At 35.4% G+C, this 16,487-nt stretch overlaps 1 protein-coding gene across 2 annotated transcripts in view; it reads left to right on the top strand.

Moving 5' to 3' along the window:
• Positions 1-16,487, top strand: part of LOC126968375 (inner centromere protein B) — a 39,327-nt gene that overhangs the window by 16,151 nt on the left and 6,689 nt on the right. For both annotated transcript variants that reach the window (XM_050813368.1, XM_050813367.1), the window contains exons 13-20: positions 1,947-2,028; positions 2,982-3,089; positions 4,426-4,607; positions 8,054-8,207; positions 8,347-8,486; positions 12,386-12,471; positions 13,210-13,334; positions 14,803-14,992. In XM_050813368.1, coding sequence (XP_050669325.1) covers positions 1,947-2,028; positions 2,982-3,089; positions 4,426-4,607; positions 8,054-8,207; positions 8,347-8,486; positions 12,386-12,471; positions 13,210-13,334; positions 14,803-14,982 — 1,057 coding nt within the window. In that variant the 3' untranslated portion in view covers positions 14,983-14,992. The remainder of the gene's footprint in view (positions 1-1,946; positions 2,029-2,981; positions 3,090-4,425; positions 4,608-8,053; positions 8,208-8,346; positions 8,487-12,385; positions 12,472-13,209; positions 13,335-14,802; positions 14,993-16,487) is intronic.

Genomic DNA, 16,487 nt, shown 5'->3' with positions numbered 1-16,487 from the left:
GGCTATAAATTTAATTTAAAAATAATGTTAATTTGGTTGTTGCATTCACTACTTACATCGCATTATTGTGAGACGAAATTAAATTAACTGCAATAGCTGATTTATGTAAAAAAAATGTGTGAAAGTCAATTTTATCGCCCTAAGACAGGGCAGAGAATATACTGCATGGTGGTGAAGAAATGGGTAGGTAACCCCAGCCATTTCTGGTGCAAAGTATTTTCGCCATACATGGATATTTTTTTAGAGAAGTAATTAAATGTTTAGCAATTATAAAATGAGGTGAGCCACAGAAAAACAGCTTTTAAATTTTTTGATAAGCATACAAAGATTTTGTTTGCAATAAAAAACATAACATAAGGCAGCAATCCTTGTTCCGCAAATAATTTTGATAATGGTCAAAAATTAAATCAGGTCGCTTACAATAAGTTTGCATAATAAACATTCAGTCCGCAAGATTACACACTACACAACACACACAGACACAACTACTTGGTTAGCAAGATTTCTAAAATTTTTTATAATAATTGGTTAGGTTAGAACAGTTAAAACAACGCACGAGCCGAGCGTAGCTGGCCGCGGCAGCGGTCGTAGAGTACCAGAAACGAATTCTAGGCGTTAAAATGAACTTTTTGCCTACCCTCTGAGGGCTAACCAAAATTTTATTAAACAGAAGCAGCTCATTGCAACTTATATAATTAATATGCTGTACAAAAATAATTACAGCCATCTGGAATTACATAAATTAATAATAATATAATAATAATAAACTTTATTGGCAACATAATTACACTGCTAAAATAGGTCATAGTTTATAATATAATAACTTTAACAAACAAGTGATCTGTGAACGGCTGGATCACTTGCCGTTGCGTAGAGACGTCGCTTCATTGTGTGTCTTCTACCGCATTTATCACGGGGAGTGTTCCGAAGAGCTGTTTAACCTGATTTCTGCCGCCGAATTCCACCTTCGCACGACACGCCACAAGTTAGGATATCATCCTCACCATCTGGATGTGTGGCGGTCCTCCACAGTGCGGTTTACAAGGAGCTTTCTTCCTCGTACTGCAAAGCTGTGGAATGAGCTTCCTTGTGCGGTGTTTCAGGGACGATACGACATGGGTACCTTCAAAAAAAGCGCGTACACCTTCCTTAAAGGCCGGCAACGCTCCTGTGATTCCTCTGGTGTTGCAAGAGATTGTGGGCGGCGGTGATCACTTAACAACAGGTGACCCGTACGCTCGTTTGTCCTCCTATTCCATAAAAAAAAAAGTAATTTTAACATAAAATATTAGATTAAAATTATAAGTTAACAAAATTATGAACTTAAACTATAAAAACCACTAAGAATAATTAAAACAGACCTAGTAAAATTAAAATAAATAAAACAATTAGATTGAGGAGCAGTGCAATCACTTTAGTATTGCCAATCGGAGGCCCACTCAGTATACGTCGAGCCTTCAGAGACTCGACACTGATTTTTCAGTAGGCACCGTGTTACGCAGCACGGACAGCGACTACGGTATACAAATACTTCCTACATCTTCAATTACAATTTAAATACATATTTCTACACTAAAAATTGATGATTGATTTTGAAATGTTTGCGAGTTGCTGATCAATTAACTATTTTTGCTCACAGATTATATTTTTCTGTTCAAATAATACCAATACTACCGCTTACAGTTTAAATGACACCCTTTTTTATTTAAAACATGTTTAGTTTGTTGTGGATTCTTATCAAAAAAAATGTGATACCTATTTATTTTAAATGGTTGTAGATAATAGCAAAAATGCATTGTCTTACAAAATTGATTTGTAAGACCTTGAATATAATATTTTTTATCGAAATAGTAATTTTCTTAAGCCACGCCATTCTGACACATCATTACCGCAGCGTTTTCTGCCATTTGACGTATTTTTCTCTCATGACTTCAATTTGTGGACAGGTCTGCTGTTAAGAAGAAAGTGCAGCAGTTTGAAGAGATGGCTTCTCGTGTCACGAGAAATAAAACGCGCGCGTTGAACAAGGTATTTTTATCATAATTACAGTAACTGTTAGCATGCAGGCATTGTATTGTCTGTATAAAAAAATGCTTGTGACAACCTTGTTAAATGAGAGTGTCTGTCTATGAACAACATAGTTAAATTTAAGACTATGTAGAAAATTAGCTTAATTTGGGATTTGTAAGACTAATTTAAATATTTTTGCTTTAAGGAATAGAAAGGCTTTGAAACAAAATTGAGCTTCCTTGTCCGGTGTTTCCGGGATGATATGACATGTGTGACTTCAAAAAAAGCGCGTACACCTTCCTTAAAGGTCGGCAATGCTCCTGTGATTCTTCTGGTGTTGCAAGAGAATGTGGTCGGCGGTGATCACTCAACACCAGTACGCTCGTTTGTCCTCCTTTTTCCATAAAAAAATCATCGGTTTAAATAAATAAATTATGAAAATGTAATTTTTACGCAATTAATAAATTAATGTAAAAATCAGTTATAATTTACCTATGTTACACAGGTTTTAATACGCAAAACAGTATTTTATTTAAAAAAAACTTGCATCAGAATATACAAAATATCAAAATAAATGAGCTAATAATTGCCAAATATACACACAAAAAAGGAGGAAGTATATACAATTCACAATTTTATTTATAAATCGTTCTCTTTACCGCGCTCGGTTTGCTTTAGTTGTTGATTGATTGGCACTTATTTTTATGTTGGTAGAAAGTATTATGTCCATAATTTTAGGCAGGATTTTTATTGTATGTAATATTTCTGTTATATTCGGGTACAATAAAATCTTACTGTATACTCAAGTGATGTATGTAAATGGATTGAATAATATACAAAAACAAAGTTGATTCAAAATTGAATGGTTGAACTTAGATTCGCATTTATCTTAGAGATATATTCTTGGCTTGTCATAAATATTTATATCAATAACCTTTGGACCAACAATGATGAATCATTTTGTTTCACAGTATGATGGTGTGAAAGAGAACTCCACACCTGAATCTTCTAAGATGGCAATCTCAGCAGAGATGCTCGCAAACATGAACAATATTATATTCAACGGGAAACCAGCACAGGTGAGCTTATTTACACGGCATGTCACACTTGCATATAGGAATGAAACGACCGCCCTCAGGCTATTAAATAATAAATTTTATTGTATGATATCACATTGTAACCATATCTTCATGAAAAAATAAAAAGAAGGCCTCTGAGTGGATGAATGGATGGTGGTTTTTGACTTCAAAAGTGATATCATATCCTATCTAATATATAAAATTCTCGTGTCACGGTGTGCGGGACCGAACTCCTCTGGAACGGCTTGAACGATTCTCATGAAATTTTGAGTGCATATTGGGTAGGTCTGAGAATCGGACACCATTTAAAATTTCAAATTTTCACCCATCTACGATCAACAGTTACTTTTGTATCGCGATTTTAATATCGGCAATACAACGTTTGCTGGGTCAGCTAGTTTTTAATATAAATATTTTATATGAAACAGCTTGTGTGCATCTAACACGCGTGTAAGATGCACTCTCTTTATGTATTGTTAGAAATATGATATTTAAAAAAATGTTTGACTATGGTTAATTACTTAAGGTCACGAGTGCAGTTGTAGTGCCATTCAGAATTTTTGGTTTTCAAGAATCCTGAGCGGCACTTTCTGTTCTGCTCGTCTCGTCCCTAATTGTCATAAAAGTCAAGTTCACTTTGTATGGGAAAGTGGCGAACGTTATTTAATAATGGGGTCATGATGCTGACATTGATATAGTGTTTGCTCTGCAAAAGAGAGCTGTTAGTGCTATATATCAGCTTGGTTATAGACAGTCTCCCAAAGAAAAATTTAAAGAAATAAATATTACGACTGTTCATTGTCAGTACATTTATGAAAATTTCATATACGTTCACAAAAATCGTCACCTTTTTGCTCTTAATAGTGATTATCATTATTATAACACTAGAAATAAAGGATTGCTTGTAACTAATTCTAGTAGGTTTCATAAGATACATAATAGCTTTAAGGGTAAATGTATACACTTCTATAATAAAGTCCCAGCTACTGTTCAGGCATTATCTATAAATAAATTTAAATGTTTTATAAAATAATGGCTCTGTCGTAAATCCTATTACTCCACTGCTGAATATCTAAATGATCGGACAGCCTGAGACTAGATTGTGATTATTTTATAGCGATAGAAATGACTGTACCATATTGTATACTTTTATTGCAAAAAAAGAATGCTGGGAGAGTTTATTGCGCCGCTTCTTCTCTCTCAGAGCGCCAAATGTTTCCGAAGCGGTAGTAGTATCTAATAGTTATCAGAAATGACATCAAAAAGAATTCTAAAGGAATCATTTTTGAGAAAATAAATGCCTTTTTAATGCCTTTTTTTCTTTAATTGACTGCAGATATCACAATCGGCCAGTCGAATTCGCGTGCCGCCGTATAGCAAGCCGCCCACTGCTCCTTCATCCGCGTCCAAGGTGAGCGGCCTGGCGAACAAGGCGGACGAGGTGCGGCGTGACTGGGCCGAGGACCCGCGCAAGAAGAAGGAAGCCATGCTGGACGCCAAGCGAGAGGCGCAGCGGAGGTAATGGTCAAGGATGTCACAGAATAAAAATGAGTACAGAAGCTTCACATAGTATAACATGCGTAAACTTATTTTCAATGTATTATGAGCCCACCACACACAACGCACAGCGCAGGTGCGAATTGAGAACGATTGAAAATGGATCCAGTAAGTGGGCCTTTTAAAGAAGTAGCTAAAAGTATAGTTTTAAAAGGTATTACTAGTTGTAGCTAAAAGTATAGTTTTAAAAGGTGTTACTAGTAGTAGCTAAAAGTATAGTTTTAAAAGGTGTTACTAGTAGTAGCTAAAAGTATAGTTTTAAAAGGTGTTACTAGTTGTAGCTAAAAGTATAGTTTAAAAAGGTATTACTAGTAGTAGCTAAAAGTATAGTTTTAAAAGGTGTTACTAGTAGTAGCTAAAAGTATAGTTTTAAAAGGTATTACTAGTTGTAGCTAAAAGTATAGTTTAAAAAGGTGTTACTAGTTGTAGCTAAAAGTATAGTTTAAAAAGGTGTTACTAGTAGTAGCTAAAAGTATAGTTTTAAAAGGTGTTACTAGTAGTAGCTAAAAGTATAGTTTTAAAAGGTATTACTAGTTGTAGCTAAAAGTATAGTTTTAAAAGGTATTACTAGTTGTAGCTAAAAGTATAGTTTAAAAAGGTGTTACTAGTTGTAGCTAAAAGTATAGTTTTAAAAGGTGATACTAGTTGTAGCTAAAAGTATAGTTTTAAAAGGTGATACTAGTTGTAGCTAAAAGTATAGTTTTAAAAGGTGTTACTAGTAGTAGCTAAAAGTATAGTTTTAAAAGGTGATACTAGTTGTAGCTAAAAGTATAGCTTTAAAAGGTATTACTAGTTGTAGCTAAAAGTATAGCTTTAAAAGGTATTACTAGTAGTAGCTAAAAGTATAGCTTTAAAAGGTATTACTAGTAGTAGCTAAAAGTATAGCTTTAAAAGGTGTTACTTTTAGCTATTTCTTTAAAAGGCCCGCTTATTGGATCCATTTTCAATTGTACTGAATTCGCACCTGCGCTGTGCGTTGTGTGTGGTGGGCTCATAATACATTGAAAATAAGTTTACGCACACTTAGTTTTACTTATACTTCCTTATTGGATTCCTATAAAGGCTAAGGCGCAAGAAAAAGACAGCAGGCGCAGTTTTTTGGCCACTTTGTTATTTAATTTCAACTCGCACAATGAAGAATTTCCCACGTAATTTGGTGCCTAGCTAGGTACAATGTTTACGTTATTGATTGTCAATATCCTAGTCATTCCTTGAAAAGGAGGACGGCGAGAATATATGTATTTTGGTACCCACTGATAGAAGTCGCGTACATCATGGAAACTTATTAATAATTTTAGAACGTAACAAAAGTAAGAAAAAAGCAAATCGTAAGTAAGTCTAAAAAAGTGGGAGAAAAAAGATATACCTAAAAGTAAAACATAACCTAAAATTATTAATCAATATCTATTGTTCATAATCTATCATTTGTATCTTATGTCTATGCCTAATTACTGTCTGCTAAAAGATATTATTATATTATACAGGTATGTGGAAGGTTGGCTAGCGCCTAATAATTATAGAGGAATCACTATTCATTCTTTTTTCAAGCAGGTATTGAATCTTTTAACGATTCTGAGACTTACCTACTGGGGGCCTAATCATAAAATCGATATTCGATATATCGTGGCATTAGTCGTGTCGAATCCTACTCTTAGTTATATCGTATTTAATGTCGAAACGATGATTGAACGAACGAAATATTTTTCGATATTATCGGTCTAGCCCTACTCTTAGTTGTAAATGTCGACACCTAGGCTGTCGTTGCTATTATCGTTTCGAGTTGTATAGATATATTTGCCATACAATTTATATACTTAATAAATAAAATTAAAATAATTATCTGTGATTTACTATTCAACAGGATTTATTTACTACCAAGTAATTTAAGTCATTTTGTTGATCGTTTATGCGTTGAAAGTAATGCAAATGGCCGCCTGAGAAATAGGAAGTCGACGAGAAGGATTGAGTTACTTTTTTTTTTCATTTTATTATCCACAAGTTTTGTAATATTTTTTCAATTTTAAATGCTCATATTATATTCATTACATAATTTTTGAATATTCACATTTTGTGTAAATGATGCAAATTGGTGTTGCAGAGTCTGGCATGGTTCTAAGCGCCTAAGCTATATTTTGACTTTTGACAATTAGCAGCGACATATCACAAATTATACATAGTTTGCGCATAATTCATTCACTCTAACATCGTAAAAAAATTAAAAAGTTAGTCTATGGTTACGATAAACGATATGGAATACGAATATTTGTTAGAGTAGGGTAGGTGCGATATATTCGTGTTATTATCGTATCGTTCCGAATATATCGTTGTCGATATTGCGAGTAGACCTACTGATTTTAGTATTAAAAACGATAATAATCTTATTGTGAATTATTACTGATTTGAGTAGGTATAGATAGTTTAATGGTGTCGGAACATCCATATAGTAATGTCAAACTGACTGACATGGACTGTCAAAAAAAAGTTACTGTCAAATGCGCAAAACGTTCCGTTAGTGCAAGATAGGCATCTTTTATTTTTTTAATAAATTATAATAATTAATTTCTTTTGACTCCCATATCATAGCGCCTCAATATTTTTTATGTAAACATCGTATAAACTTAAGTTTATAATTAATATAAACTTGTACTTGTACGATGCTTCCTTATTTTTGAAATTATGTGGGTCCATTCTCGCTATCCTCCTTTGTATTTTTTAAACAAATTCATTTATAAAAGATGTGATTAATAATTGGTCGTTGAAAGTATAATAATATTTAGAATACAAACATCATAATAACGACTCAGTTGGGAAAAGCGCTAGATTTACGATCGATGCGTCGCTCAGACGGTAAGCTCAGTTGGGAAGAGCGCTCGGACGGAACCCGAGAGGCGCGGGTCCGAGTCTCACATTATCCATAAATTTTGTTACAAATCAAATATTTATATAAGTAGAGAAACATTTTCTTAATAATAAGGCGACTGGTATAATAATTATCACAGCCACAATATGTATATCGTTTCCAAGGTCCTCAGGATTGTAGGGAACGAAATTGGGATCATTTTTGAAATCCAAAATTGCCGTTGCATAAAATTATCATTATCGTATGAATATAGTTGTCATGTTTCTCGGGGTGGCTGAGATCGAATTTATAACTATACTTATGGACAATTTTTAATTTCATGGGCAAAATATATGCATACTTATCTTATATGGTTCTGTTAATCTTTTTAAATTTTTTACATTACATCTTTTCTGATGGTTTTTGTTTATAATAATTCCAAACTTGAATATTCGTTGAGAACATCTTTCACATATTTATTAAAAGTTCTCGAGGACATGAGGCGGATGATGTCGCGGGTAAAAGCAAGTACCTACCATCTTAAATTAATATAAGAATATTCTTACAGAAAAAGAGAAGAGAAGATGGCGGCGGCCGCAGCTGCGAGGATCGCCGCGGACAAAGAGAGACAGGCAGTGCTTATGGCGTTGGCGAAAGACAGACAAGAGAAGCAGCTGCACGCGGATCTTGGCAAGATGGAGAAATTAAAGCTTGTTGAAAAGGTAATTTAGAGACATGAATGCCCATACTTTATAACGCGCACGATTTATGATCAATATGGTATTTGACTATTTTTTTGTGATATGTCACAAACATGGCTGTTCATGTCCCCTATTTACATTATAAGTTTTGACGTTTCAGAAGAAACAAGAGTTGGCGCGGAAGGTTCTAGAGACCGAGGAGCGTCGCCGCGCTGAGGAGTTAGCTCGGCATCAGAGGTTGGAGCAAGAACAGAAAAAGGCGGAGGAGAACAGGAAGAAACAAATAAAAGAAGTTGAAGTGTATGTCTCTTCGATTCTTATTACTGAATGAAATTTTACAAAGTTTTATTTCTTTACAGTTATGCCTATTGAAGTGAGTACAAACGAGATATTATCTTGCAACACCAGAGGAATTGCAGGAGCGTTGCCGGCTTTTTAGAAAGGTATGGTGCGGGTTTTTATTGTACCCGTGTCATATCGTCGTGGAAACACCTCACAAACAGCTCTGTGTAATAAATGCAGTAAACGGCAATACAGTGAAGCGACATCTCTACACAGTCGAATTATCTTGCCTCTCCCAATACACTGGAAGTGCGACAATTCGAGTATCTCTGTGTTGCAAGCTGTGAAATGGGATGCACCAGACGACAGATGAGAGTAATACTGCTGTCAAGACCTGCGCTTTGTAGAGCGCTAGAATGTGAGCGGTGATACGACAAATAGGGTTTTTAGTGCTTAAAACGTAAGTTAGTCCTCTGGGTAAATTCAACAGGGTTCATTTGTCCCATTCCGTGACCTTCTCAAAAAAGGAGTTGATAGAAGATGCTTTTTCCGGCAATAGTCGACGTTTTCCCGAGAGAGAACTAACTGCATTACCGCATGTTGGAGGCGAACACTAGAGAACATATCATTTATATGCAGAAGAAACAGTATAAGAGATGGCACAAAGCCACGCGAAACTTCAGCTTTCGGTTCGGTAGGCCTACTCTTATTCAACGAAAAACAAAGTTTCGATTAAAGTTTCGGGTGTTTCCTACTACGGTTCCATTCGTTTCGAAGTTTCGTCCCGAACGTCGTACGTTCGGAATTTTTCGGAACGTTTAGGACGTAGAAGTAATCGACACCGCTTGCGCAAACAATTTAATATTAGTGAAATACCCGACTTAGAGTCGGTAGGAAACTGAAATAAATTACACATATATAGATAGATATTACCGAGTTGCCTCTATCTGACCTCCAATCTAAAAGTAGCAGGTGGGTTCCCTCATAAGCAGCTGCTTCTTCATCTTAAGCTCTACTGCAGGTCGAAGGGCATGAGCTGCATTAGTACAACTGTTAGAAAGGATAAAGGTAGCACTTTATCTTACGTATTCCATTCAAATTTAAATTCAAATTCAAAAACACTTAATTCATGTAGGTCACAGAAATGACACTTATGAATGTCAAAAACTTAAAGGCTTACATGAGTAAGTCAAAAAAAAGAAAAAAAAAGTAAATTAATACTTATAAACACAAGAGTTATTGAGTATAGTAGATGCATCAATCCACACATACCGTAAATAAATAGAGGCATTATGTGAGCATTTCATAAAATAAAATATATAATAACTTTAACTTTAAAGGAAATAATAATAATAAAAAAACACATCAAGCAGACCTCCTGGTAACAGGATCATCCAGCCCCCATTCTATCAGTAGTCGTATTCCTATCTTTAGTGAAATTTAAAATAAGTTTCATTTATGTTTTTAATAAAAGAACATAATTTATTTTTATTTTATTTTAGTATAACAAAAAACTTACTTACAGCTAACTAAGAGTATTTACTCAGACATATTAGATTAAAAGGTATAGCTTCATCATCGTATGTGCATGTGTATTTGAAACCTTTAAAAGGATGGTTATATGTAGAGGCAATATTTTTAGGGATAAATACAAATAAGAATATAACTGATATTTACTTGAAACTTTCTGATAGAACGCGATTGCGAGGTGTGTTAAAAAGCACTTTAAAAGATCATTTATTAGCATAGTTGATAACTCTTTATAGAAAACTTTTCAAATAATAAATCTGAAGTACTAATTTGACATGTTTACATTGCGTTTATAATTTATTTTTGTGGTTATTAGTTACTACCCATCGTTGGCATGAAATAATACTTCATATTAGTCGGATACAAATAACATTCATTTCAATCTTTCACGAATATTGTATATAGTTCCGAAATACGTTGATGTGTCCGAAAACAAAATAGAGTAGGGTCACTATCGAATCTTCGTTTAAATTTCGTTCGTTTACGATTCGGACAATGAGAGTAGCCCCCAGCTTGGGGTTCGAACAATATCTGTGGATAAAATATATTCTGCGCCCAGTGATGAAGCTGGTGCTCCACTTCCATAAACTATCGGGAATTTCAAATGATGGAAGTTTCAAGATTAGTGCCTATCGATATACGATCGAAGGCCTTCGCTACATTCAGACTAACTTCAATGTCTTCGCCCTTGCTTTCGATAGTCGCCTCCTATCTGTGTTAGGTATAACAGAAGGCCTCGAGCACACTAAACACAAACTGTGTTACTTATAAACGCGAAGTATTATCGAGTTATTCCACATTTAAAGCATTTTCTCCTTATCTTACCTTTGTCACTACAGAATTACATAATAGGGAGAAGTAATTTTTAACTTGCAGTAACTTTAGGCTGCATTTAGTGCTCGACTGATGGTCAGCGCTGACGTCGTCGGTCGAGCGTTGCGCGTGCCATGATCTGATCATGTTGTGTTTAGTGCTCAGCTAACAATTGCGAAGAAAACGAATCTATTTTAAATATCTTTAATATGTGCGTACTACTTACGTAAGCGATCACGGAATAGAAGATGGAGAAGATATCATGTTTACCCAACTGATATAGAACGTCAAATTGAAGGAGAAATTATACACAACATATTCGAATGTGCCAGAACACGAATTTTTGTTTACGATTTTTAATTACGATGTTACACGTTCGCGTGGTCGGTCGCCGTCGCACTAATTTATCGTCAGAGCGCGTCAGCGGACTGACGTACCTACGAACTCGACCGACGATTCTCGTCAGCGCGACGTAGCTCTACGCGTGTAGGTACGGACAGACGTGCTCAAAAAAAGCGTGCTTTTAAGTATGCTTAAAGTTAGCATGCTCATGCAACTGTTCACATTTGCCAGCAATAAGCATGCTTGCTTAAGCATACTCATAAATAAGCATGCTCAAAGCAAACGTACCGGACAGACGTGCTGCTATTTGGCACCAGGCTCTTGGACAAAATGGATGTACAAAGATATAGTGACAGTGATATCAATACAGAACTCAATAAAATAATCATAGTCGCCCGCCGCGGATCGAGATCAAATCGATAATAGCATGCTAATAAGCAAACCTGTTCAGACGCGCTCGGAGCACGCCCCCTTCTCCGCTGCGCCTCAGGTAGCATGCTCGAAAATCAAACGTCGGTTGATTTTAAGTATGCTCATTACAGTACACACGTGCTACTAATGAGCACATGCTCAATAAAAGCATGTTTTCGTGCTAGTAATGAGCACGTCTGTCCGTACCTTAAGACAGAAATACGTTTTTAATACAGTTGCTCAATAAGTGGAGTATTGCAGGGACGTATAGCGTTCGGGATGTGGGCTATTACATACTCGAGCTTTTTCTTTACCTTTTCCTAACTCGTGCGTTCTCTTTCCCAACTGTCAAAATAATGTCTATTAAAAGAAAAAACCAACCACGAAGATTTCTACAAAAAAAAATCATAGAAGTTTGTACGATTCATGCAAATATTTTTAAAAAGAAGCTACTAATTTGTTTCAATATCAGATTTAATGATTTTATTCAATGAGCTAGGTTAGGTTTCATTTCTTATAACTTTTATAAGGACTAAATGATTACTTAGTTGAATTTATTGTGTTTTTATCATTCTATTGAATTGCTTCATTTTTTGCAACTGTATTAAAAAAAGTTGTTCAGTTAACTTATTCCGACTGTCAACCCTCACCTTCGGCTGCGTCTCGGCTCGGGTAGACATTTGTTGGAACTCTTTGCAATGACAGACTTTCCGCACTCGTAATGAAATATACTATTATTTGTCAGCTTATTCCATATTATTTAATCGACAACAACTGTACAGATTGGTTGTATTATTATTTTACTATTTATTGATGTGCAGGACCAAGAAAGAGGCTGCCCAGATGGCTCGTGAAATAGAACAAAGACAGAGGGAGTTCAAAATGAAGTGCAAAGCTGAATCGCGCAGTGAGTATCTATATATATATATATAAATGAATTGCTGTTCGTTAGTCTCGCTAAAACTCGAGAACGGCAGGACCGATTAGGCTAATTTTGGTCTTGAATTATTTGTGGAAGTCCAGAGAAGGTTTAAAAGGTGGATAAATAGGCAAATGCTGCTAAATTAAATAAAAACAACAAATTTGTTTTTCCTTTGATGTGTCCATACATAATTTCTATGAGAGAATTTATTGACGCACGGTTTGACAGTTCTGCTGTGAAACAATTTCATAACGACAGCAGGGTGCATATTTTACGAAGTAATTTTTGATGTTATGATATACTAGCTGACTCGGCAAACGTTGTTTTGCCATATAAATTAAATTGTATTGATCTTTTGCTTGCTAGTTGATAAGAGATGGCGCTAGTTGTATTCATTAGTAACAATCACACTTCTTTTATATTTTGTATAATTCACACTATAGTTTTATAAATTATAGCCTATTTGTTATTCTGGTGTGTAAGCTATATTATTGTAAAGTTTCATCAAAATCTATTCAGTAGATTTTGCGTTAAAGAAGTTAAAACATACATCCAGACATACAAACTTTCACATTTATAATATTAGTAGGATTATTGGCAAAAAGTCTATTTGTAATAATTTTGCATATTCTTGGTTTATTCTCAGGTGTAACTTTATACCAAGCTTATTTGTAAGGCCGTTATTGTTGTAGTGAAATATTGATTCAAATTTGAATATTTCAGTGACACCTATAAAAGCAAAGCCTCCAATAGAGCCAGCTTACATGTTAGATGGGTTCCAATATCTCCACTCTGATGAGGAGGCGGACCTAGAGGCTCCACCGAACAGTGGCTGGTCAACTAAGAAGGTAACTACTTGATGCCACCCGTGCAAAATGGTATATTGCTTCTGATAAAATATCTTTGAAACATGTACAAAATAATACCCTTTAAAATGACGTTTTTTACTATCAAATTTTTACATAAAATGTTTACATATCAATTTTTTTTATGGAATAGGAGGACAAACGAGCGTACGGGCCACCTGTTGTTAAGTGATCACCGCCGCCCACAATCTCTTGCAACACCAGAGGAATCACAGGAGCGTTGCCGGTCTTTAAGGAAGGTGTACGCGCTTTTTTTTGAAGGTACCCATATCGTCCCGGAAACACCGCACAAGGAAGCTCATTCCACAGCTTTGTAGTACGTGGAAGAAAGCTCCTCGAAAACCGCACTTATTTATTTTACAAAAAAAGTGTTTTATTATTAGATTAAAATGTACTTACATGTGAAAAGAAACATTTTCTAACTGTCCACTGTTATTTAACAAAACAAAATAGCGCATTTGACTATTTTTATATAATAATTCCTTGCGAGATCTCGCGTCATACTGACAGCGTCTCATTGCTTACTATATGATAATGTAAGAAAAGGTTATTTAATAACAACGTGAGTGACGTCGCTAACTATGGGCCTTATGAGAAAGCTCGTGGTCGCTCAGAGGGCAATGGAGAGGGCTATGCTCGGAGTTTCCCTGCGAGATGGAATCAGAAATGAGGAGATCCGTAGGAGAAGCAAAGTAACCGACATAGTACAAACGATTGCGAATCTGAAGTGGCAGTGGGCAGGGCACATAGTTCTACGGACAGATGGCCGTTGGGGCTGTAAAGTCCTCGAATGGCGACCACGTACTGGAAGACGCAGTGTTGGTAGGCCTCCCACAAGATGGACCGACGATCTGGTCAAGATCGCCGGAATACGTTGGATGAGGGCAGCGCAGGACCGATCGTCGTGGAAATTTTTGGGGGAGGCCTTTGTCCAGCATTGGACGTTATCCGGCTGATGATGATGAAACATAAATATTATTCTTAGATGCAATTCTTGAACATGTATCTCATTTGTGTGTGTACAATGTTGTGTATCACTATAATTATTTAATCCTATTAAAGTTTAATTGGCTTAAATCCAATTGGCTTATAGCATATAAGCAACGAATTTTAACATTGTATGTCATCTATAAATCTTGCAAAGACTGCTTTGACAATTAACGAATATGGCTGGCTGTATGGGCTTGAACCCTTTGCCTGTCCTAATAATGTACAAAAAGAGCAATATAATTTTAAGAATGTCGCAAAACTTTTATTTTATATTTATTACAAAAGTAATAATAAATAAACAAATATACTCGGAGATTTTCTAAAAAGTTTTAATTTAAAGCAATATAAATTATTGTTTTAATTTTTTTTTCTGACGGAAGTATCGCGGTACGTAATTAAGCAGTTTACCCTCCCATAAAAAGTTATCACTTCAATAATATATGCGTATTCCCCATTCCAGAACCGGGCCCGCCAGCTGACGATCCAGTCCCAGATCGCCGCGGTTCACATCGATCATCTGTTCTCTGTGCGCGAGCAGACGCCAGACCTGAGCGAAATATTCCCCAACATCGACCGCGGAAGACTCAAGCGGACGTCGTCTGCAGTCTGGAGAACACCGCCCGGTGACAAGCTGGGATAGACCGCATCGGGTAATATGGACGTTATTGATTGTAGTATCCAGTTAGAAGTAGTATGGATTTGTCAGTACACGACTACTATTTATGAAAAAAAAAACCTTATTCTGAAATAAGGTTCTATTTCATATTGCTGACAATAACATAAGCTGTAAGTGTAATTGTAGTCCCTTATGTCGTAACGCCTAAGTAAATATTAAATTATGATTATGGTCTGCTGATTTTTTTACGTAGCTTCCCGAATGATTACTGAGCCGTGACGTCATTCACTCTAATTGGTATTTCAGTTAACATGGCTGATAGCCATATACTTTTATCATCAATGTTATTGTAATTATATATTATTATAATTAATAAAGTATAGTGAAGTATTATTAGTTATTTTAATTTAGTATATCAGTTTTTTAAGAATCCTTATAACATATTTGTTAATATCAGTTTTGTTCTCTTATCATTTAGTTGTCATGTTTGTCATCATACAGGCACATGAGACATTTCATTTAAAGTTTTGCAGAGTCAGTGTGTTTTGTTCGGAATCGTACCACATTACGGTGGGATTGCTCCAAAAAGATCTACAAGACCTAAACCTTGCAGTGCGCAGTTGCACCAGAAAAATTCATTAATATAACTGAGTAATACTCTAGGTCAGGACTCAGGCTGATATCTATTAGAGCATAGTTAGACTTTGTGAAGTCTTTCAGTTTAAGTGTCCATATAATACAAATATTAGCTCCTAATAGAATAATAGTTTGTGCCTGTACAATAATGAAGGGCATTTAACACAAGTTTAACATCACATGAGTGTTTTAATGCCTAATTATGTACAATTACATACACTACTTTATCTACCAACATATCATAAACCTCCAAGATGCATTCAAGAGCCGCATGTTACGACCACCGTAAATTTTAAACGGTTATGAAAAGTTTTCTGCAAGCTCTCATAGTTCTTTTTCATCCAGAGACAAACTAGAGTCGGCCTTACTTACGTGAGAGATTTGTCAAATTTGTTTGCAAATTGACATTTCATTTCAAACTAAACGTCATCTCGACTGATACTAGAAAAGAGGCCAATAAATTTCTTTATTTTTCGGAGATGTTCGATATTTTAATGAAATAATATTATTGAAATCGATGTTATTACTAAGCATCATTGTCACAGATAAGTAATTAGTGGTCATATTGTGCGGTTCTTGAACGCATTATGGAGGGTTTGTGATATTTGAGTATTAGTTTAGTTTAGCTGGGCTGTTTACACACTTAACCTCTTGATTGGGCCATTGTGCGTTTTTATATGTCTTCTTACTCCAACCAGCCCAGATCATTCTAGAAGTCTAGTAGTCTTTAAGTTTCTGCAGGCATCCGGAAGCGATGCTGGTGATTATTTGTGCCCGTTGTTCGAAAATATTTAAGTAATTATTGTGTAAGTCCCGTGTTCATTAGTTTATATATATTAGTTTACATTTTTTTGGTTATTTGTAGTTTACAAAATATTGGGTTCTTGACATTG

Source organism: Leptidea sinapis, chromosome 15 (genome assembly GCF_905404315.1).
Source record: "Leptidea sinapis chromosome 15, ilLepSina1.1, whole genome shotgun sequence".
Taxonomy (NCBI): Eukaryota; Metazoa; Arthropoda; class Insecta; order Lepidoptera; family Pieridae; genus Leptidea; species Leptidea sinapis.
Note: the sequence above shows the minus strand (reverse complement) of the source record. Positions and strands in the feature narration are given on the sequence as shown.